The sequence below is a fragment of the Protopterus annectens genome, chromosome 10.part0, assembly GCF_019279795.1.
Source record: "Protopterus annectens isolate FY-2018-M chromosome 10.part0, PAN1.0, whole genome shotgun sequence".
In the NCBI taxonomy this organism is placed as follows: Eukaryota; Metazoa; Chordata; order Ceratodontiformes; family Protopteridae; genus Protopterus; species Protopterus annectens.
Window position 1 is genome coordinate 1,657,511,422 of NC_056744.1, and position 25,606 is coordinate 1,657,537,027.

The 25,606-nt window shown below is 42.2% G+C and overlaps 1 protein-coding gene across 1 annotated transcript in view; it reads left to right on the forward strand.

Moving 5' to 3' along the window:
• The window catches only part of LOC122814381, a 498,155-nt gene that overhangs the window by 120,679 nt on the left and 351,870 nt on the right, over positions 1-25,606 (forward strand). The window contains exon 4 of the mRNA XM_044086965.1: positions 9,573-9,693. Coding sequence (XP_043942900.1) covers positions 9,573-9,693 — 121 coding nt within the window. The remainder of the gene's footprint in view (positions 1-9,572; positions 9,694-25,606) is intronic.

Genomic DNA, 25,606 nt, shown 5'->3' on the forward strand with positions numbered 1-25,606 from the left:
GCTGAGGGATCAGAACTTATCTGACCATGTTAAGACAAGGATTTTAGATGCTCCTTTACAGTCTGATGTATTGTTTGGTTCACCTGTGGAGGCAGTTTTAAAGAAAATGGAAGACAAGGCTAAGTCTATGCAGACTGTTAAAGATTTTTGCAAGTTCAGCCTCGAAGTTTAGTAGGAATTGGCCTGCTAAGGGTTCTTATGACTCACAGTCTAGGGGAAGATCCAGACGGGAGGGGTAGAGCTCAGGGCTCTTTCAGACCTAGAACAGGGAGTTCACCTGCACAGTCTGGTGAGGGCAGGGGCCAGCACTTTCGCAAACACTCCCAATGACCTTCTTTTTCAGCTGCCAGAGCCTTCTTGTCTGGCAGCACCTTTGGGAGGAAGGTTGGCACTCTTCAAAGAAAATTGGAGTTTAATTACCCAGGACAGATGGGTATTGGATATTATACACCAAGGTTACAGGTTTTATTTCCATACCTTGCCTCCTTTCAAAGGCATGCCAGACGTTCCTCCTCAGCAAAGAATAGAGGCTCACAAACAAATTTCTCTGCTGCTGCAAATAGGGGCCATACAGCCGGTCCCTCTGCCAGAAGTAGGCCTAGGATTTTATTCTCGCCTGTTCCTAGTACCAAAGAAGGGGAACACGTGGAGACCAATTTTGGATTTATCTATCCTCAACACTTTTATCTGGACATTCCCAAGTTCAAAATGTTGACGTTACAACAGCTTTTACCTCTGCTGGGCAAAGATCATTGGATGGTGACTCTGGATCTCAAGGAGGCTTACCTTCATGTTCCTATCAGGCTAAGTTGCAGGAAGTATCGAGCTGGGACTTCTCATTATCAGTTCTCTGCATTGCCCTTTGGCTTATCTACTGCCAGAGTGTTCACAAAGGTTCTGGCTCCAGTGATAGCTTTCTTCAGGCTAAAAGGAATACAGATCTATCCTTATTTGGACGATTGCCTGATTCTGGCCAAAGGAAGGGACGAGCTTCTTCATCATTTGCAATATGTGATAGCAGTGCTAAGATGCCTGGGGTATTCTGTGAACGAAATAAAGTCCAGTCTAGTACCCTCTCAGGACATGTGCTTTCTGGGTGTGAGACTGAATACAGCGTCCCAGATGGCCTTTTTGACCCCGGACAAACAAAAGAATCTTTCCCTTTACTTCCATCATTTGTCTCATCAGTCCAGGCTGACTGCAAGGACAGTCCTTCATAGGTTCATAGGTTCATAGGTTCATACTAGGCTATCTGCCCGAGGGCATTTACAAGCCTAGCCCATAGTTTTGTGGCTTAAGCCACCCCTTTAGTATGGGGAACTATACCCATTATTTTGCTGTGCCTCTGTTGAGCAGTGACACTGAGGTAATCCCTGGGGTATATCTGCGATCTCCCATCCATTGGTCAAGATTTCTCTTGAACAAGGCCAGCGAGGTGCTCTGCCTCACATATACCCGATTTTATTCACAGCATAGGGAGTCTTTGGGTGATGAATCTATCCCTCCCAGCACGCCCCACACAGCCGTGTCGAGGTTTAAGTCTCCGCCTTGTGGCTCTGACGGATCTAGATTTTTGAGGTGAAGCATATTCATCAAATCTGGGTTTGACATGGCCTTGTATGTTAGGCAAAGGTCACCTCTGAGCGTGTTTACTGAATAGAGCTGGAGTTCTTTCAGTCGGGCAGCATAGGACAGATGTTTGAGACCCTTTATCCTTTTGGTGAGGAACTTTGTGGCCTCTCCAGCTGCTGCAAGTGTCGGGTCAGATACATTCCGAATGGGGCATTGTATTCAATCATTGGTCTGATGAGTGATGAGTATAGGGAGACTATGACCTCCCTTGATCTAGATGAGAATCCTTCATGATAAGGTGGGCAATGTAGAAGGTCTTCCTAACTACTTTAGCTACATGGGTGTCGAATGACAGACTACTATCAACCTGGGTCCCCAGGTCCCTGATAACTTCTTCTGTACTCAGTGGATTGCCACCTATTTGGTAGCTAGGGTAACCTTGTTTGTATGACTATGCATTTTTGGCATTTAACTTTAGGCCATGGCTCTGGCACCAGTTATCCGCTTTCTGTGAGACCCTTCTGAAGGATATCTGTGTCAGATGTGTTTTCTACTATGGAGTTTGCAGTCATCTGCAAACTTTGTCAGCCATAACCCTCCTGTGTTTGCTTGTACTGGAAAAGTAGATGCCAAACAAGAGTGGGCCCAGGACTGAGCCCTGTGGTACACCACTTGTGACAGGCTTTGAGTCTGACATGGCGCCAGCAACTCTGACCCTGTGGGTTCTGTCACTCAGCCAGTTTGCAACCCATCTTGTGATGTATGGGTTAACATTTAAGCTGATGAGTTTTTCAATGATACCTATTGTATCAAAGGCCTTAGCCAGATCGAGGTAGGCTGTATGGACTGCCTTTCCTCATCAATGGCTTTGGTGACTGTTTCAAAAAGTCAACCAAGTTTAGAAGGCATGATCTGCCTTTGACAAAGCCAAACTGGGATGGATCCAAAGTCTGCAAATTCCCTATGTCTTTATTTATGAGGTCCATTATGATCCTCTCCATGGCTTTGCAGATAAGGCTTGTCAAGCTAATGGGACGGTAATTTCCAGGGTCGGTGGAGGCACCGCCTTTGTGAAGTGGGACCACAGTTGCAGTGCGCCACCCCTGGGTACATATCCAGAGGTAAGACTATGATTAAACAGCTGTCCTAGCTGTGGGTTTAATTCTCGTTGAGTTCGTGGAGCACACAGCCGGGACACCATCAGGTCCCATGGATGCTGTGTTTTTGCTTTGGAGAGAGCAGTTCTCACTTGGGCGTTGGAGATGTTTGGGGTATAGATATCTCTCCTTTGGGGAGGGGAGAAGTTTGCACTGAACCTGTCAGCCAGTATGTTGGCAATGTCTGTAGGATCAGTAATCTTCACATCATTATGAACTAGTTCTGAGCATATCTGGGAGTTTCCTCCCAGGTTTCTAACATAGCTAAAGAAGGCCTTATGATTGTCTTTTGAGTCTTTAGCTATTTTTCTCTCAAAATTTGCTTTGGATGATTTTATGAGAGCTCTTAGTTTTTACTTATAGTGATCAAGGGTGTCTTACCTTTTAAGGATTTTGCTCTATCTTGTAGTAGCTTCCTCCTTTTGTTGTAGAGTTTGTTTATGGCTGGGGTCCACCAGAGTGGATGCTTGCCTTTGGTACAAAGAGTCTTTGTTTTGCTTGGGATTGCCTTATCCATGCAGTCCTGCAGGTGCTGGTAGAAGGCATTTGTAAGTGATTCAGCGGCTTGAGTACTGTTTTCCGTCAGCTCGGGGCCTTAAAGGAGACCACACTAGTCTTTAGAAGTGTGAAGTCAAGTTCTTTACTGTGGTCTTTTTATTTCAGGTGGGGTGGGATGAGGACCTCCAGCGAGATTAGTTTGTGATCTGATCTCACCAGTGAGGGGTATACTTCGGTGTTGAACATTGTGCTCCCATGTTCGTGATGATGAGATCAAGTATGTTTTCTCCTCTTGTGGGATGGTGACTAGTTGTTCCATGGCATTTGAGTTTATGAATTCCAGGAACTTTTGGGCTAGGGTGTTTGGGCTTGAGTAGTGTTCCCAGTCTATATTAGGGTAATTGAAGTCACCTAGTATGATGGTGTTTGGTGATACATTTATCCCTCTAGTGTTTTCAGGAAGGCCATGTGAGGTTCCTGAGTTTGTGAGGGTGGCCTGTAACATGCTACAATTTGCAGAGCAGTCTTGCCTATGGTTAATTGCACCTGGATGGTCTCATGCATCGTTGCCACCAGTCTTGAGGTGTGGGTGTCTTTGATGAATATGGATACCCCTCCTTTCTTGGTATTGTCCGGATTTTGGGGCGGCAGCATGATAAGAGGTAAAACCTGATAGTGCTGGGGTGCTCTCAGGAGCCTTGAACCAGGTTTCTGTCACTGCACAGACATCGATGTTCTCCATACTGAGAAGGGCCTGCATTTTGAGATTTAGACTTCTGGCATTGAGCAGCATTACCCTTAGTTTTTCCTTTTTGTGTTCTAGGGTGGTAGGTTTAGAATTTGAGCCTTGCCTAAAAGGCACTATGGGGTGGCAAGAGCCTTTGCCAATATCCGAATCCCAGGGTGACAGGTGCAAGCGTCCAGCATGTCATCCCAGGCAGACAGACATTGGATCCCCTTTGAATGACACCAGAGTTTAAGCCAATTGTTAAAGCTGATCATCTTATCTCTGTATTGTGGCATCATTCTTGGTGAAGGTAGGATACTGCTCAAGGTCAGGGTCATACCTGCCTGGGCTACATAATCAGAGAGCTCCTCAATGTCTCTTTTCATGTAGTCCAGGAGGTACGTCTCAGGTCGTTTACACCAGCGTGGACAATAACTGAGTCATATTTGTACCTGCTGTTGAGAGACCTGAGTGCTTGGCTATGTGGCGGATTCTAGCGCCCGACAGGCAGCTTACTGTGACCTTCTCCTAACTCAGCCTGGTGGGCGGGCCGCCGGTGTGTCTGACTATGGAGTCACCAATGACTAGTGTGTCTGGCATTGTGTTTGGCCTTAAGGGCTGTGACTGTTTGACACTCTGACTGTGAGGTCTATGTGTTGCAGGTGTTGTGTTCTGAGGTGGTGGTTGTTTGGGTGTCTGCTTTGGTGGCCTCTGCTGTTTTGGTAGATTTTTGATCAGAGCCATGAGTATGTCTTTGTGTGTTTATGTGTATGATTTGAGGTTGTGATGGTACTATGTGAGACTGGGTCTATAGTGTGTGTGGTAACCTTCTCCTCCCGACTGGTCTTGCCAGTCCTATGTTGAGAGAGCTCAGCCTCCAGTTTATAGTTGCATCTCGCATGTATTTGTGTTTTGTGGGAGGAGGAGAGGGTTGTCTGTGTACATGAGGCAATTGTAACATTGTCTCAATATTCCCAGGTTCACCAGCTGAGCAGGAGAGGACACTAGCAACTGATCCTCGACATGCTAGAAGGACTAGACAAAAAACTTTAAAAGAGATTCCGGGGACGTGACCGAGAAATGGGGTTTGCCTTTTGGGGTGCTATCTATAAGAGTGCCGTATCAAGGTAATAAGTACTGTAGGAACAAGTGCTAGGTTTAACAGATAGAGAAAAGTCTACTTGAAGTCAAGTAGAGATGATCTTTAGGTATTAGAGAAAGTGCTAGTAACAGGGATGCTTAAAGGTAAGATTGAAAAGAATGCACTCTGCAGTGTGCACTAGAGAAGTTAGATATGAAAGTAGGTAACTTGAGTTTTACCTGTTTAAAAAGTTAAGGTTTAGTGGAGAGTTACTATTTTTAAAACAGCAAGATGGACTGAAAGGGGTGGTTACTTTTGTATTTTGGTACTATGAAATACTGTAGGATGGCCAATAAATTTAAATAATTGAAGGGGTGGGATTTCAAAAGTGATGGTTTTGTGATTACTCACATAAGCCAGTGAAAGTAGAGAGAAATGAGATATATGGTCAGATTAACATAAGAGGCGGGCAACTAGAAAGACAGTGGTATTTAACAAGACAACTTAAATGGGTGGGAGGGAGGGAAAAAATTCTGCCTGACTCAGAACAGAGAGAGCTGTGGTCTCTTTTGAAGTTTTAATATGCTGTTAAACAGAATGCAAGCAAAACACAAGGTAAAGAAAACAAACTACAGTATTCAAAATATAGAAAGACAACACAGAAATACAAAAAATAACAGCAAACTAACCTTTCCTTCACAGCAAAGTGTAGCAGAGTCTGGATGAGCCTTTCTGGTAAAAGCCTTGGGGTTCATGGCATCTTGTATTCTGGTGCTTCCCAATGCCAAACTGCATATGAGGAAGCTACAATGGTATCTCAAAAATGTATGGACACAGCACTGCCAAGATATGGACATTGTCATTCAGATAATACCTTGCATTCAAAAAGAATTTTTGTGGTGGGCTCAGGAATGTCACCTAAACAGTCAGATTCTAACGACAGATGCCTCAGACAAAGCTTGGGGAGCTCATCTAAGTGGAAATATCTACATATCAACTTGAAGGAGATGTTAGCAGTCCAATTTGCATTATTAGCTTTCAAGGAATTACTTCTTCCAGGGCAAGGGTTGGTTCTAACAGACAACACAACTGTCATGTGGTACATCAACAAGCAAGGGGGAACACATTCTTATCCTCTATGCAGACAAGCAATGATTTTGTGGGAGACTGCTCTCAGTTTACAGCTCAATCTTCAGGCAAGGTTTCTGAGCACAGAACTCCTTAGCAGATGTGTTGAGCAGATTTAATTATGGATCCCGGAAATTGGATCCTCATGTATTTCAGAAATTGACAGTGTCATGGGGAACTCCAGACATAGATCTATTCGCTTCTCCACTAAACTACCAGCTGCCAAAGTTTTGCACAAAAGGTTTCATCCCACAGCTTGGAAAGTGGATGCTCTTTCTTTCAATTGGAGCAATCTTCATGTGTATGCCTTTCCACCTCTGCCTCTCCTCCCAAAGGTACTCCTAAAGGTCAGACAGGACAAGCCAAAGATGATTCTAATAGCTCCAGATTGGCCTCGACAGCACTGGTACCCATTACTGAGAAGTCTCGTTGGGAGCCTCCATGGCCTTTGCTTCGATTCCACACCTGCTGTCTCAAGAGAACAGTCATTTACTCAATGTCAAACTTCACTCTCTTCACCTAACAGCCTGGCATATTCTGTTTTAAACCCTGAGGGTCTCAGCCAAGTTTTGAATGTTATTTTGGAGGCCAGAAGGCCTAGTACAAGGAAAGTATACGCAGATAAATGGAAGAGATTTTTATTTTGGAGTGCAGCAAAGGAATTTGATGTTGCTAAGCCTAATTTAAGTGTGGCTCTTCAATATCTTGCTGAGTTACTGGACAAAGGTTTGTCCTTCTCTTCTATTAAGATTCATGCTGCAGCAATTTCTGCCCACTATGACTGTGACCCACCATTGTTTTCTCATCCTTTGTTTAAGCAATTCCTTAGAGGGCAAAGAATATAAGACCCCAGAGCTCCTACTCCTGCTTGGGATCTCAATTTTGTGTTGGAGAAACTCACTCTACAACCTTTGAGCCTGCAGCTACGTTGAAATATTTATCATGGAAGACTGCTTTTTGTTGGCCATACCCTCAAGTAGAAGGGTTTCTGAATTACAGGCCCTTATGGCAGTTGAGCCTTTCTTAATTTTCCATAAGGATAGACTAATCCTTCCTTTATGCCTAAAGTGGTTTCTAGTGTGGCTTTAAACCAAACTATTCATTTGCCTACTTTTATGCAAACCCCAAAATAAAGGGGAAAAGATTTTGCACACCTTGGATATACACAGGCAGTTGCGATATTATTTGAGCAGAACTAAAGGGTTCAGGCAGTCTCCGCAGTTGTTTGTTTCTTTTGCTTTGGGTTCTCAGGGCAAGCCTGTGTCAAAACAAACTATTTCTAAGTGGATTGTGTTTTGCATTGCTTTCTGTTATTCCCATCATGGTAAGGAGATTCCAGCTGGGATTAGGCCTCATTCCACTAGAGCTACTGCCACTTCTACAGCTTAATTAAGGGGGGTGGCAACTAAAGATATTTTGGAGGCAGCTACTTGGAGTTCAGTGCATACTTTCTCTAAGCATTACCACCTTCCACTTTACTCTAAATCTAGGGCTGGGTTTGCCAATGCTATTTTACAGGGCATTTTGGCAGCTCCTACTACTTTATAGTTTTGCCATCCTCCCTTACCTCTGCTTTGGGATTCTACCCAAGTGTAAGGACTGCAGCAATGTGAGATGAAGAACATAGTACAGTTTTGTACCTACCATAAATGTAGATGTTCAAGATCCACATTGCTGCAGTCCATACCTCCTCCTTGCCCTCTGTTGTTAGAGGCGGTTGTGTGGTTTGGGTTGTGAATATTGTGGATATTGTATATATTGTTCATAGGATTAGTGCAAGTGTGGTTGGTTGTTTTTTGCTGTCTTTTGGTTTTGACCTTTCTGTTTAGGGTCTTCTGACATCTGGGGCAAGAAAAGACTGAGGATATGCCTGATGTCAGTCTGATATTCGGCCACCGAGGACAGCGGACTACCCAAGTGTAAGGACTGCAGCAATGTGGATCTTCGAACATCTACATTTATGGTAGGTACAAAACTGTACTTTTCTGTAAGGCCCTTTTGTAGAAGTATGCAACAAAGTATAGAAGATTTAGGAATTTTGGTCTGGAAGTGTTTTGCATAGGCATTTTTATATCCAAAGCAGAATCCAAAGAATTTTTCTTCATGTAAATGGCAAATTTTGGAGTTATGATGGAGAAGAAAGATGCAACTAAAAGCATATATTCTGGGAGTGTAATGAGTTGGCAGACTTTAAATATTCCCTACAGACTACTGTTTTGGAAATATTGGGTGAGCAAATGGGTGTAAGTAAGGAAATGATTTTTGAGCTTGTGTACAGGATCTGAATTGCCTAGACATCATAAAGCCTTGCTAAGTTTGCTTCTGGTGACTTATCAAAAAGCAATTACTAGAAAATGGAAATCAAAGTCTAAACCAACTGTATTTGAACTATTGCATATTGCAATTGAGATAAGAGTATTGGAAGTGGGGCCTTCAGAAAGGGTTGTAGCAAATTACATAAAATGGAAAAGGTGGGAACAGAACTTGTAGAATAATGTTTAGTAGTAGGAGTAAGATTTAAGAGAAGGCCGGAATTGAACGATTTATGTATTGTTGGATTGATAGTTATACAAAACAAAACGTCATGTATAGTGTCTGCAACTGATAATTCAGTTAAGGTGTTAAGAAATAGAAGAGGGAATATTCATTCACAACCAGCTATAGGTTGGCGCAAAGCCATCTCCATGATTAACTAGTGCCCCAAAACACGTATCCGCTACCAGGAACCTAGGGTATTGAGAAAAGTTAGATTTCCATATTGCAAAACATCATGGGATCACTGTAACTTAAGAAACCTTTACAGATGATTCAAAATAGCTGTCTAGAATTATGGCAAATTTCATGACTAGGATTTTGTAAAACTATTAAGTTTGTTACATTGATGTGGAGCATATATTAAGCTAAATGATAGCTTTCCGTACTACAAGGAATATATTGTTATAAGTAATGAGATCATTTTATTGTTAAAATAAGTGTATAATAACTTAATTTTCATCCAAGGTTTATGTAACGAGAACTTGTACTAATATTACTGTCCTTTAATCGTGTACTTTACTTACCATTTGTACAACTTTTGTTCTCTTCTGTAACAAACCTGTAATTGAAGGGGTGGGGGGGGCTCACACTAGAGTCCACTCCACATATGTACTAAATGAAGAAGATGGTAGCACGTATTAAGTTTGTGCTGCAAAACTAGTGTTTGTGCTGCAAAACAGTCTGTCTGTGTGTGGGTCTGTCTGTGTGTGGGTCTGTCTGTGTGTGGGTCTGTCTGTGTGTGGGTCTGTCTGTGTGTGGGTCTGTCTGTGTGTGGGTCTGTCTGTGTGTGGGTCTGTCTGTGTGTGGGTCTGTCTGTGTGTGGGTCTGTCTGTGTGCGATTAAAGAAAAGTTAAAACATGCATGTCTTTTTCAGGTTCCGGAAACTTTTCAGGATGTTACTTTCCCCAAAGGGGAGTGGAAGAAGTTAAGAAAACATGATGAGGAAATGTACAGAGAAGTGATGGTACAGAGCTGTGCAGCTATGGTTTCAGTAGGTAAGTACAGTGTCTTATACATTTTTTTTTTCCTTAAGTCATAAAAGCCTAATATTAAAATGCTGTGCCAGGATCATTCAGAAATATACCTAGTAGTTGGCAGGAGGGTGAAAAATGTCAACCTTTTTTCATTTCAGGTGGTCCTAGCGCAGCCAACATATTCCTCTCTGCGTGAGACTCTGTGAAACAAAGTGGACTTCCCTTTTTCTTGTTTTCGGTATTCTGCTCATGGATAAGAGAGCATTTCATGTTCTCTGATTTTAGTATGCTGTAATAGATGTATGCCTCTTTATAGCGACACATTTTCTTTCGTTTTTTTAAAAACTTCTCCAGTACTGCATGCCATCTTTGTTCAACTGTCCTTTTGTATGAAACAGACATTCCTCAAGTAGTCTGCTTCCCCTTGAAGGAGCTAACATCCCCTTTGCCCCTTCTACAGGCCAAGGAATACATTATCGTCATCCATCAGTGTATCTTCAGGAACAGGTAGTACATTAGTTTCTAACATACTGTTTGTTAACTGGTCTAGTAGGTTACTAGGCCTAATGGCTTGGGTCCCTTACAAGCCTAGCCAAGAGTTTATCCCCAAAAAGAAACCTTAGTCAGCATCTGTCACCCCTGTCAATTAGGGACACAGGTGGAACCCCTGGGACAAATTTGTGGTTTCCCATCCACTCATCATCATTTTGCTTGAAGAGGCTTAGCGTGGTGCTGTGTTTGATGTGTGTGGGAAGTCTATTCCAGGCATGTGGCATCCTCTGGAAGACAAACCTGTCTCTCCAGCAGGTTTTGTTAATGTCACATATTAGGTTCAGTTGAGTGGGTGGTGCATGAGGAGGGATATGGAGCATCTCTAGTAGGGCAGGGTCTGAGATTGCCTTGTAGGCGAGACACAGATCACCCCTAAGCTATCTGTACGATACCGAGTAGAGTGATGGTGATTTGAGCCTGTCTGTATAGGACAGGTGTTGGTGGCCATGGATTCACTTTGTGAGGTATTTCAGTTGCCTTTCTAGTTGGTGCAAATGTTTGGAGAGGTACATCCCAAACAGGGCATTATATTCAATTATTGGTCTAATGAGGGAGGAGTGTAGACAGGTAATAACCTCCTTTTTTCTGGATGCAAGCCCTTTACTTATGAGATGAACCAAGTAAAATGCTTTTCTGACCACTACCTCTACATGATGGTTAAATGTGAGGTTATCTACCTGAGTTCCCAGGTCTCTCACCACAGGTTGTGTTCTTAGGGTGTTGCCGTTGATGTGGTAATCAGTAGGGGTAATGTTTTTGCCGAATGGTATGATGACACATTTTTTGCATTTAGCTTGAGACCATGCCTTTGGCACCATTCATTAGTTGCTGTGAGACCCTCTTGCAGTATGTTAACATCTTTTGAGGAGTCAATGATAGCACCTAACTTACAGTTGTCAGCAAACTTGGTCAGCCACAGGCCTTTTGTCTTTGCCTGTACCTCTGAGAAATAGATGCCAAGCAGTAGGGTCCCAGGACAGATCCCTGGGGAACTCCACTAGTGACCGGTCTGCTGTCAGAGGTGGAGATGCCTATTTTGACTTTGAGGGTCCTGCAAGTGAGCCAGTTAGCCACCCACCTGATGACATTAAATTCTTCTAGCTTGTAGGAAGGTACCTGCCTTACGGCGTAAGGGCTGTACTGGTCCTGAAGGACGGGAGAGAGATCCCTTAGATCCAGGGTCAGACACCTATATCAATTCTTAACTATGATTATAAATTTGTATCCGTTGTAGCAACGAGATTAACAAAAGGTTCCTTGAGTTCATAAACTCAAATGCTATGGAACAACTAGTCACCATTCCCACAAGAGGAGAAAATATACTAGACCTGATCATCACAAACATGGGGACAAAATGCTCCACACCGGAAGTATATCCCTCATTGGTGAGATCAGACCATAAATTAATCTCACTGGAGATCCACATCCCGCCCCCACCCCCAGCAAAAAAGACCACAGTGAAGAACTTCTCAAAAGCAAACTTCACACTTCTTAAGACTGGAGTGGTATCCTTCAAGGCCCCCGAGCCAGTGCAAACCACAACCCACGCTGCTGAAACCCTTACAAATGCCTTCTACGAGCACCTCCAGGAATGTATGGATCAAGCAATCCCTAATAAAATCAAGACCCTTTCCACCAAAGGCAGGCGCCGGTCTGGTGGACTCCAGCCATAAACAAACTCTACAACAAGAGGAGAAAGCTACTAAATGACAGAGCAAAATCCTTAAATGGGAAGGCATCTCTGATCAATACTAGCAAAAAACTACGATCACTCATAAAATCATCCAAGGCCAACTTTGAGAGAAAAATCGCTAATGACACAAAAGACAATCATAAAGCCTTCTTTAGCTATGTTAGAAACCTGGGTGGAAACTCCCAGATATGCTCAGAAATAGTCCAAAATGAAAAAAATCACTGAACCCACAGACATTGCCAACATACTGGCAGACAGGTTCAGTGCAAATTTCTCCCCAAAAGGAGAAATATCTATCCCACCAGAGTCTAGCCTCCCAAACATCTCAGATACCCAAGTGAGAGCTGCTCTCTCTAAAGCAAAAAACACAGCATCAATGGGACCGGACGGTGTCCCCGGATGTGTGCTACACGAACTCAATGAGGAACTAAACCCACACATAAGGCTGCTGTTTAATCTTAGCCTTACTACAGGATACGTACCCAAAGAATGGCGTACGGCACCTGTGGTCCCACTCCACAAAGGTGGTGCTTCTACGGACCCTGGAAATTACCGCCCCATAAGCTTGACGAGCCTTGTCTGCAAAGCTATGGAGAGGATCATAATGGAACTCATAAATAAAGACATTGGGGACCTACAGACACTGGATCCTACCCAATTTGGCTTTGTCAAGGGCAGATCCTGCCTCTTGAACTTGGTCGACTTTTTCGAAACAGTCACTAAAGCCATTGATGAGGGCAAGGCAGTTCACACAGCCTACCTTGACCTAGCAAAAGCGTTGACACAATACCCCACTCGGGCATCATAGAAAAGCTCACCAGCTTAGATGTAAACCCATATGTCACAAGATGGGTTGCAAACTGGCTCAAGGACAGAACACACAGGGTTAGAGTTGCTGGTGCCATGTCAGACTCTAAGCCGGTCACGAGGTGTCCCACAGGGCTCAGTCCTGGGCCCCTCTTGTTCGGCATTTATTTTTCTGAAGTGCAGGCAAACATAGGGGGATTGTGGTTGACAAAATTTGCAGATGACTGCAAACTGGGCACCATAACTGACACTCCATCAGACACAGACATCCTCCAGAAAGGTCTCATAGAAATGGATAACTGGTGCCAGAGCCATGGCCTTAAGCTAAATGCCAAAAAATGTACAGTCATACCCTTTGGGAAAAACAAGGTAACCCCTAATTACCACATAGGTGGTAATCCATTAAACACTGAAGAAGTTATCAGGGACCTGGGGACCCAAGTTGACAGTAACCTCTCTTTTGACACTCACATTGCCAAAGTGGTTAGGAAGACCTTCTACATTGCCCACCTGATCATGAAGGGATTCGCATCCAGATCAGGAGAGGTCATTGTACCCCTGTACTCTTCATTTATCAGACCAATGATTGAGTAAAACGCCCCATTCGGAATGTACCTTACCCGACACCTGCAGCAGTTGGAAAGACCCCAAAAGTTCCTCACCAAAAGGATAAAGGGGCTCAAACATATGTCATACGATGCCCGACTGAAGAAACTCCAGCTCTATTCAGTAGCATACCGTCTGCTCAGAGGTGATCTGTGCCTGACATACAAGGCCATGTCCAACCCGGAATTAATGGACATGCTCCACCTCAAAAAATCCAAATCCACCAGAGCCACGAGAGCAAGAGACTTAAACCTCAACACGGATATAAATAGGACGTGCTGGAGGGACAGATTCATCACCCAGAGACTCCCTACACTATGGAACAGAATCCCAGTCCATGTGAGGCAGAGCCCCTCACTGACTCTGTTCAAGAGAAATCTTGACGAGTGGATGGGAGATCGTAGGTTTACCCCGGGAATCATCTCTGTATCACTGCTGGACAGAGGCACAGCAAATTAATGGGTATAGTATTCTCATCCTAAGGGGTGGTGAAAGCCACACATACTCTGGCTAGGCTTATAAATGCCCTAGGGCAGATAGCCTAGTATGAACCTATGAACCTATGAACAATATTAGACCAGGATTACTTTGGATTTATAGAGGACATGCAAACATTTGACAATTAAGTAAAACTCAAATGATTCAGAGAAATGCAGTAGACAACAAAAAGACAAATGACCGTAAAGGCTTGACATGCAAAAAGCATTTGACAGACTTAGATGGAGTTGATGAGAAACATTCTGGAGATATTTTGCTTTCTAGAGAACTGGATAAATGTAGTGTTTCGGATTTATGAGGGTTCCAAAACTAAATTAAATGTTGATGGAGGTTGTCATAACCACTAAAACTTACTAGGGATGTCAGACAAGGGATCCTTGGATCCCATTCTGATGAAGGTTATGTATGCCTGCAGACCAAATACCATCAGAAGTACTCAATCTAAAGACTTGTGCTTGCGACATATAGGACATGGTGGGACCAGTATATGTCTCAGAGAATCGCTCGTCAGGAACAGGCTTTCCATCCATATGAAGCAGACTTTTTCTGTAAACCAATTTAAGCATAATCTGGACCAGTAGATAGAGAATCAGAAATTCACCCATGGTTAGAAAACAATATCCCTGATGGAGAGAGACATCCTGTAAATGCTTGACCAACAAAGAGTATACATGTACCTTTTAGAATAGCCTAAACTTTCAAATATAGTGGATGTAAAAAGTTTACTCACCCCTGTTAAAATGCCAGTTTTTATGTGATGTAAAAAAATGAGACCAAAATAAATAATTTCAAAACTTTTCCCACCTTAAATGTGACCTATAACCTGTACAATACAATTGAAAAACAAATCCGTTAGGGGAAAAAATAAAAAACGTACATTACGCTGGTTGCACAAGTGTGCACACCCTTAAACTAATACTTTGTTGAAGCACCTTTTGATTTAATTACAGCATTGAGTCTCCCTGGTTAGGAGTCTGTCAACATGGCACATCTTGACTTGCCCACTCTTCCTTGCAGAAGCACTCCAAATCCGTCAGATTGCGAGGGTACTTTTTGTGCACAGCCCTCTTCAGGTCACCCCACAGATTTTCTATTGGATTTAGGTCTGGGCTCTGGCTGAGCCACTCCAAAATTTTAATTTTCTTTTGGAGAAGCCATTCTTTTGTTGATTTGGATGTATGCTTGGGGTCATTGTCATGATGAAAGCTGAAAATCCTCTTCAGTTTTATATCAAACACCGGAAGGTTTTGGGTCAAAAGTGACTGGTATTTGGAACTACTCATAATTACCTCCACATTAACTAAAGCCCCAGTTACAGCTGAAGAAAAGCAACCCCAAAGCATGGTACTGCCACCACCATGCTTCACCGTGGGGATGGTGTTCTTTTGGTAATGCAAAGTGTTGTTTTTGCACCAAGCGTACCTTTTGGAATTGTGGCCAAGTAGTTCAACCTTGGTCTCATCAGACCATAACACATATTCCCAAATCCTTTTGGGATACTTTATGTATTATTTTGCAAATTTTAGCTGGCCCTGGATGTTTTTCTGTGTAAGAAAAAGCTTCCATCTTGCAAGCCTACCCCATAAGCCCAGACATGTGGAGAATACTGGAGATTGTTGTCACATATAGTACAAAACCAGTACTTGCCATAAATTCCTGGAGCTCCTTCAGTGTTGCTGTAGGTCTCTTGGCAGCCTCCCTGACCAGTTTTCATTTGGTCTTCTCATCAATTTTGGAGGGACGTCCAGTTCTATTTGCCAAGTCAATGTTGTCCCATATTTTCTCCACTTTTTGATTGTCTTCACTGTGTTCCATGGTATATCCAGTGCCATGGAAATTTTGTTTGTACCCTTCTGAATGATACCTTTTCAGCAATGAGATCCCTTTGATGCTTTGAAAACTCTCTGCGAACCATGACTTTTGCTTTAGCAGGCAACTGAGTAAATGTCAGGAAAATCATACTAGGACAGCTCAGCTTTATTTGGGGTTAATCAGAGTCTTTTTAATTGATGGCATTTGTGTATCCAAGAAAAGTGAATGCTGCCATTAAATCAAAAGGTGCTTCAAATTATTAGTTTAAGGGTGTGCACACTTATGCAACCAGCTTATTGTATGTTTATTTTTTTATATTTTTCCCCTAACTGATTTGTTTTTCACTTGAATTGTACAGGTTATAGGTCACATTAAAGGTGGAAAAAGTTTTGAAATGATTTATTTTGGTTTCATTTTTTATATCATAAAACCTGGCATTTTAACAGGGGTGTGTAAACTTTTTATATCCACTGTATCACAATTTGACTTATTCTGGAACATTAATGAGTTGATGAAAAGAAAAAAAAACAGAACAAGGTGGGTACCTTCGTTGTAATACAAAGTGATCAAAATAAAAGGGTTTGATATTAATTTAAAAAGGGAATTGGAATAAAGATTGAAGAGCCCATGAAGAGTAGGCAAGGAAGATTTATAGTTTTAAGAGGCTGCTGATGGGGTGTAAAAATTACTGGCTGCATATTGGTTCCACTTAAATCACTGAGACAAAATAGGAAAAATATGGGCGAACTTCTGTTTCATTAAGGATGTATGGTAGTGGCTGGAAACTGGAACACTAAAGGAAATAAGGAAGGTATTTTTGAAAGGCCAAGACTTCATAGAGTACAGGAGCATGATAAAGGCAGATATAGAAATATATGCATATATGTGGACTTATCTAATGTAACAGAAGTAAGACTGTATGCATTATAATTTACACTTTTTAGGGAAATATGGTTCATATACAACATTAGATGGTTCATGTGCGACATTAGATGGATGGTACCTGTTGAAACAGTACCACAAAACTGCATCTTTTGAATAGCACCAGACTATGCACCCTATACCAATTACGTTTTGTGAGCAGGTAAAATACTCTACTGAAATCAAGAAGAATGGCATTTTCCCTTATTTCGGTTTCTTCTGGAAAGGAAGCTATTTAATGGTTGCGTAGATCAACCTTTAAATGAAATCTTATTAAGTTTGAGTCTAAGTAGTAAAGAGCTTGCAAAGGATTGGGAGAATTGTAATTTAAAGACTAGAAAAGTGATCACAGTGAAACCAAATGAGATATGGAATGCCAGTTGCAATAGATATTTAGGGGGCTTAAGTAAGAGATTTACAAAGGTGAAAAAGAATAAGTGGAATACAATGGGTCAAAGACCAATTGAAAGAAGCTGGAATGCCCATGTAGGAATACATAGAAAATATGAGTGAACATACAGCAATAGTTTTTAAAGCAAATATTGTTTATAAGTTTATAATGTCTTAGAGCAACGAGATTGCTGGCTCAACATTTGAAGTAACAAAAGTTTGAAAGGATAACTAAAATCAAGGAAATATAAGAATGTCATGGTAAAAGCAGATGTAGGAAACATTGTGAATGTTATGTTAAACTGTTACTGGACATTATATAAACAAGATGGTTGATACTAGCACACCAGCAATGGCAACATTTTTCAATTACAACTTCCTTAGTTTTGGGATGCAGAAAGAGAGGTGCTAACAAAAAACAGAATATAGTTAGCATGCCTAAAAGGATGGAATTGCAATGGAAGCATGGAAAAAGAAGGAACATGAGATAATAAATGACTGTATAATACTTTTTAATAGCATTTCTCTAGGTGGAGATGTGCTTTTGACTTGGGAAAGATTCTCTGAATCCAAGGTAATGCAAACCTATTTTGATTCTGAGTCATGGTTACAAACTGTTATAATTCTGGCAAAAAGAATGGTAAATAAATTGGCAAGAATAATAGATCTGGATTGTTGTGGTTTTATATAAGGTAGGCAAACTTTTGGCAACATTAATAGAACCCTTATGATTATACTGAGGTGGTTGTGCTGCGGTAGCGCTGTCGCCTCACAGTAAGACGTTGTCCCGTTCGATTCTCAGCTAGAATGTCTTCTGTGTGGAGACCTGTGTGAATGAGCGCACCTTCGTTGAAGGTTGTGCGTCAGGGCTGGCAACTCAAAGGGATGTATAGGATAATAATAACATACCAGTGTTAACAGGTTAGAGACCAAAACTATTTTGATAGAGATCTTTTGTGCATTTGGGCTTCACAGACCTGGACAACATTAATACTTAACATCTACGGAGGAGCTCATTCTAGGTTAGTGTGGTGGTGAGCTATTCAAAGCATTTAGCTTTATGGGAGTAATTAGGCAGGAGTGTCCATTTTCATGTTACTATTTGGTATGCATTAAGATCTATTATCCAGAGATGTAAGGAAAATCAAATACAATTTGCTATAAATGGAGACATTCTCTTCAGAAAATAACTCTCTTTGTAGGTGACATAATATTATGTTACCAGTCCAGAATATGGTATAAAAATTAAATTAAAATATTTTACTAGTATACCAGTATGTAAAGTAAATGAATCGTATAGATGCCATTTAGAATCTCCTTGTGTTCTGACTGAAGAGTGCTTCTCAAACAAACTATTTTTTAGCTCAGAGTTCTGCACTCTTAATTTTTGCTTAATTGAATTATATATATTTGCTGGCATTGTTTTCTGATCTGCTCTGAAATTGGTTTTCTCCCTCCCATCCACCCTATTCCTGTGGTGGTGTTATAGTTGGTGGCTTTGTAGTTGCCCACCCCTACTGTAAATTTGATCTGGGACACTCCTCCTAGTCTAGTGTTTATTCTACCTAATACAGAGAGAGTATTTGAGAAGGCCAACCCACTTAGGTTCTTAACCTTGAATTATCTTCTGCTCCTCCTGTCTCCCTTTGCACTTCACTAACAAAAAAAAAAAAAGCTGGTAAGTATATTTTTTTTCACTTTTTAACTGAGTAAAGTTTGGCTCAGAATACATTTTGAATAAATTGCATTTATTTAAACTGTATTTGCTTTTAAAACTGCTACACACTCAAGTGTGTTAGCTTGCACTGCACTTTCAATTGTTTTTAATGTTGTTTTAGCTGCTTTCTGAAAAAAAATCTAAGCTTGTTCCCTGCCTTTCCTGCAACTAGTCTAGTCCAGATACAGATTTGCTGTATCCAGGACTGTTTGTAAGCTTCTGAGTAGAAGCTTCTGAGTAGTGCCAAAGTCTGTTCTTCAATTTTTCCCTTAGATCTGCTAGTTCTCTCTTCTCCTACACTTTTACTAGCTTATTAGTTTAGCACTTTACCAGACTTCTTGTAGCAATTATTGTAGCACACAAAAGTGCTACCAGCACTAAATGTTCTACAAGGAAACGGCACCAGTACTTAATGCCCACCTTTCCAGGCATGTCTAAAGGTCAGTTCCCTGTGCTTTCTCCTATTAACCTAGTGAACTTTGGCATCCTGAGGCAATGTAGCAACTGCCTCCTGTACACTGACTACCCTCTCCTCTTACCTCCCAACACTCAGACTTGTGCGAGAGATGCACTTATATATCTAAATTGGAAGGCACACACTCTCCAGCCAAGACTGGAATAGCTGGTCAAGAGGAGAAGGTCAACAGTTGCACCACACCAAATAGAACACATATCCCTCCAGAACACACACCAGCACTGCCTTTACATAAAAACACAAACCACACACCCACCTTCGAGGAGGCTCTCAATAAAAATCTACCCAAACAGCAGAGACCTCCAAGGCAGAAATGCACTAGACCACCACAACACTAATCAGGAGACGCACAACTCTCTTAAACAGTGTGCCACTCAACCAAAGCCCCTAAGGCAAAACAGCATGCCCGACACACTATTCATAGGTGACTCGATAGTGAGGCACAGTGATGTCCCACTCACTAGGTTGAATAAGGAGAAAGTAAGTCACCTGCCTGTCAGGCGCTAGGATCCACCATTGTACTCTGGTCCCTCAACAACAGTTACAAATATGACACTGTCATTGTATATATGTGGGTGTGAATGACCTGAGACATACTTTCCTGGACTACATGAAAAGAGACATAGAGGAGCTCTCAGATTATGTAGCCTAAGCGGGTATGACCCTAGCCCTGAGCAGCATCCTACCATCACCCAGAATGATGCCACAGTACAAGCAGAAAATGATTAATTTCAACAATTGCCTAAGTTTCTGGTATCATTTTAAGGTGATCCAGTATCTGTCTGCCTGGGATGACATGATTAACAGACCTCGATGCTTTGCCAGAGATGGCCTGCATCTATCACCCCTGGGCTTCCGGATACTGGCCAAGGCTCTTGCCACCCCTATAGTGCCTTTTTTAGGCGGTGTTCCAAAGACCAAATTACCACTATAACAGCTACAAACAAATGCAATACGAGGGTCATGCTGCTCAACGCTAGAAATCTAAATCTCAAAATGCACTTGCTCAAAGCACTCCTTAAAATGGAGAACATCGACATTTGTGTTGTAACAGAAACCTGGTTCAAGGCAGCAGAAAGCACCCCTGCACTACCAGGCCATAACTCATTCCACACCTTTCTGCCCCAGAACTTGGACTGAAGCTCCAAATATGGTGGTGTTTCAATATTCATAACGGATGCGTGCACCTCCAGACTGGTAGCCCAACATAACACATCTGAGAAATTTCAGGTGCAGCTTATGTTGGGTAAGACACAGATTTCAGGTCGTTGCCTGCTATAGGTCCCCAACCATTTCCCAAGACTCGCACTCCACATTCCTAAGCACCCTGGATAATATTAGGGTCCAACCTAACACACTCATACTGGTTGACTTCAGCTACCCCTCCATTAACTGGGAAAACGCATGTACCAATACACTTGCCCAACATTTCCTGGAATTCATTAATTCCAGTGCCCTGGACCAGCTCGTTCTTACCTCCACTAGAGGTAGCAACAGCCTTGACCTGGTCATTACTAACATGGGTGACTGTTGCTCTACACCAATAGTCAATTCCTCCCTGGTTAGATTAACTAAAAACTAATCACCTTGGAAATCCACATCCTTCCCATCCCCTCCGCAAAGGTAACCACCATGAAACACCTCTCCAAAGCTAACTTTGGGCTCCTAAAAACAGAGATGGCTAACTTCACGGCGCCCTTGCAAATGGAGAATAGTTGCATGACCACTGAATCTTACACCAATGCACTGTACAAACACGTACACAAATGCCTGGATCTCACCATACCCAATAGAACCAAGACGCTCTCCTCCAAAAAAAGGAAGCTAATCTGGTGGTCTCCTGCCATAAACAAACTCTACATCAGAAGGAGGAAACTGATGCAAAATAAGGTAAAGTCCAAAGACTGGAAAAACTCCATTATCAGCCTCCACAAAAAGTTGAGATCCCTCATCAAATCCTCTAAAGCTAGCTATGAAAACAGAATTGCAGCAGATAGTAAAGACAACCACAAGGCCTTCAATAGTTATGTATAGAATCTCCATGGCAATACCCAGATTTGCTCTTGGCTACTGCACAATGGTAACTCCTACACCGAGCCAACAGATATTGCCTGTATACTGGCCAACAGATTCAGTGCCAACTTTACCCCCCCTCCACCCCAAAAGGACCAATCACAATACCAGTAGATTGCCAGGCACCCAGTACTACTGCTGTACAGGTTAAAACAGCACTGTCCAAGGCCATGAATAGAGCTTCTGTGGGACCTGACTATCCCTGGCTGTGTTCTGTATGAACTACAGAGTGAATTGGCACCTCACCTGTGTGCCCTATTCAATCACAGCCTCACTTCAGGTTTGTCATTACCAAATGGCTCACTGTTAGTCATCTCTCTCCACAAAGGGGGGACTACGGACCCTGGGAACTATCACCCCATTAGCCTGACGAGTCTGATATGAAAAACTGTGGGAATGCATCATCATGGACCTAACAAACAAGGGTATAGGGAATTTCCAAGCTGTGGATCCTACACAGTTTTGTTTTGTGAAGGGTAGATCATGCCTGCTCAACTTGGTCGACTTCTCTGAGTCAGTCACCAGAGCTGTGGATGAAGGCAAGGTGGGTTCATACCGCCTACCTTGATCTGGCCAAGGCCTTTGATACCATTCCACAGTAAGGAGTCATAGAAAAACTCACTAAACTAGGCATCAACTCCTATATCACTAGATGGGTTGCAGACTGGCTCACAGAACTCACAGTAGCTGACTCCCAAGTCAGACTGCAGACCAGTCATGAGTGGAGTCCTACAGAGTTTGGTCCTGGGTCCTCTCCTGTTTGATATCTACTTTTCTGAAGTCCAAGCCAACACAAAGGGACTCTAGCTGCCAAAGTTCGGAGACTATTGCAAGTTGAGAGCTATTATTAACTCCCCAAGTGATGTTGACATCCTACAGAAAGGCCTCACTGAGACTAACGACTGGTGTCAGAACCGTGGCCCTAAGCTCAATGCCAAAAAAATGTGTCATCATCCCCCTTGGGAAAAACCTGGTTCCCTTGAATTACCACATCGATGGTAGTCCACTGAACACAGAAGGCGTTAAAAGAGATATGGGAACACAGTTTGACCGCAACCTCTCTTTTGACCACCACATTGCCACTGTGGTCAAAGTCTTTCTGTGTGGCACATCTCATTACTAAGGGTTTTGCATCTCGGAAGAAAGAGTTCATTGTCTCCCTCTACTATTCCCTCATTAGGCCAATCATAGAGTACAATGCCGCATTTGGCATGTACCTCACTAGACACCTGCAACAACTGGAGAGGCTACAAAAGTACCTCACAAAGAGGATCCTAGGCCTTAAACACTTTTCCTATATGGACAGACTCAAAAAAAACTCCGAACTGTTCTATGTCTCATGTCGCCTTTTTAGAGGAGATGTCTGCTTGATTTACAAAGCCATGTCTGACCTAGCTCTGCTAGAAATGCTACATCTAAAGAAATACCAATCCCTCCGCACCACACACTCCACAGACATCAACCTCGTTACCACAATCAAAAGAACATGCTGGAGGGACAGGTTCATAACCCATAGACTGCCCATGCTATGGAATAGACTTCCCATGCATGTCAAGCAGAAGCACCTCACTGGCCCTGTTCAAGAGAAATCTCAATGAGTTGATGAGAAATGGAAAATTCACCCCGGGGATCACTCCAGTGACTCTACTTGAGAGAGGCACTGGGAACTAAGGTCGGGTGGCACAATGTCAGGGTAATCCTATGGCTAGGCTTGTAAAGGCCCCAGGGTTATTAGCCTGGTACACACCTATGAACCTATAATCAAAGGCTGTAGTATTGAATTATGGCCTGCCACTTGACTTGACAAAGAACTTTACCTTTTTAATGAGGTAATGGCAAGATGAGATGCTTGGGAATTTGATTGAGATGCAAGCAGCTAAAGAAAATGTTTAGAAGATCATCAGGATGGTAAGACTGTAGAAATTGTTGTTGGATGTTGATAGTAAGGTACAAACCATTAAGATGTTTTTGGTCCTGTTGGCTCGTTATGTAGGTCAGGCTTATATGCATCATTTGAGAGATCGGATATGGAAGAATATGACAAAGGAAATTAAGGAGATTTGGAATAGAGAAAAAGAAAACTGGGGGGAAACTAATACTAACAAATGAACAGTATTATTTGGGGCTACCAGATTTGGAAACGTACTACCATTTAACTTAGATTAATGTGTTTTGCTTCAGGACTCAGAATATGTACCTAAATGGAAGGGAATGATAGTTATAGAGCCAGATTAAAAAATATTGGATCATGTGTGGGCATTTGAGAATATTGAGGAAAGAAATCTGGAAATCTTTCTGTGTATCATTATATACTAAAAACTATTAAGCATGGCTTTATTCTTAAGGAATTTAGACCTTAAAAAAATATAAAGCGTTTCCCTGTGCAGAGCCCTCTTTTAGTACTTTAACCACACTATCTAATTCATCCTAAGTAATCTTACTTTTTGAAAGAAAGGATGAAGAACCGAGCATTTGGGAACAGATGGTAAAACAAGATGCGATAATAAAATGGGTGAAGCTCGGTAAACTTTTAGGTTACTGAACTCAAATCAGCTTACATATACAGGTCTAATGTTAGAGTAGAAGAAAGATATGCAGAGGTTGAATAGTAAATTTGTTAAAACCTCACAGTAGATTTTATAATTAAGGCAAGAACAGAAATGTCAGAGTTAGGAGGTTAACAGTAGCATACTGTCTTTTGCTACCAGAAGGAGCAGATGGCTGTGGGTTCTGTTTTCACTCCAGGTCATTAGATTGCTGACATGTCAGTGCAGCATTGGGAGGTGCTGCTCTCTTGAATGTGTTGTCCTTCAGGTGAGATGGTTAAGTGTGGTTCTGTCTGAGTTGGTGGTAGCTCAGGTGGATGTAAAAGATCCCATGATACCTATCTAAGAAGTTATTTTTATATATAACCTACACATACTGATTACATAACTTTATGCAATTTTACAACAATTTAATGTTTGTATATGACATTTACAATGGTTGTAATATTTTGAATATATACATTGTACATACACAGAGATATAATTCCTTCCCAATCTACCAGAATACAAAACATCATTATTACCCCCACCCCTTTTTTCCACAACCAAAATCTTATCCCTTCTAACATGTCTGCAAGAGACCATCTTTTATTAAATAAAATTTCTTAATCTTTCATTCCAAATTTCCAGTATCACCCGAAACATCCTTTTAGCATTTCCTTCCCTAATATCAGCATATTCTTTACCATAATATCTGTGCAAAACCATATTCAAGTTCACATTTTATGCTTTTTACGCTTATAAGAATATTTTCTGTACCTGCATAGTCCCAGACTTTTTTTCTTTCACATCCTAAAAAAAAAAAAAAAGCATACTGCTGATGTTCTTCATCTCACATTGCTGCAGTCCTTACACTTGGGTAGTCCGCTGTCCTCGGTCGGCCCGAATATCAAAGTATAAGGCTGACGTCGGTCAAGGCGCATTTGACTGACATCAGGACGTCAGGGTACAAATGCGCATGACCGACGTCATATCCTCAGTCTTTTTTGCCGCATGGTCCGATGCAGAAGCAGCGTTGCAAGTGGCGTTCTGAAATTTTTCAATTGGAGTTTCAGACCGAGTCAAAGTTGGCTAAGTACCCGTGGGGAATATTTTAGTTTTTTCTTGCCTCAGTGGTTTACCGGATGTCAGAAAAAGTGAATAACTGTATTTCTTGTGGGAAACAGATACCGCATAGAGATTATCATACTTTGTGTATTCCTTGTTTAGGGCCTGAGCACGACGTTGTTGGGTGTCGCTCTTGTGCTAGATTCAATAAGCGCACTATTAAGAGAAGGTTAGATTGTGCCAGGTTAGTTTTCGGGAAGCGGTGCAATTATAAAATGCCGTCGGATGTTCCGACGCCCGCTTCTTCGAAGAAGCGCAAGGACAAAGCAGCTAAGCCTAGACTAGAAGAGCCGTCCGTACCGGACGCCGGTTCTTTAGAGGTGTCTGTGGAGCCGGTGGTTCCACCGGAGGTTTCTCTGGAGTCCCAGGGAGAGACTTTATTATTGCAGGATGTGGCCTCTCAGGAGGCAGGTCAGGCTGAAGGGGCTTCTCAGGTTACTGTACTCCCCTCCCTTCCTAGGGTGGTTAGGCCCTCTCCTTCTGTTTCCAAGGCTTCTCCCAGAGGTAGGCCAGGTTTAGCTTCAGTTGGTGTCACCCCTAGTTCTTCAGGATCTGTGCCCAAGAAGCATATGCTTAAAATGGCGGAAGATTTGATTACTTTGATTAGAGGTTCTTTGCCCCCTCCTGATAAGAGACCTAGGGTGGAACCTGAGCTAGGGAGTTTTGAGCAGGCTTCGGATGTTTCAGAGTCTTCGGCTGAAGACTTGCAGGAGTATTCTCCTTATTCTGATTCTGAT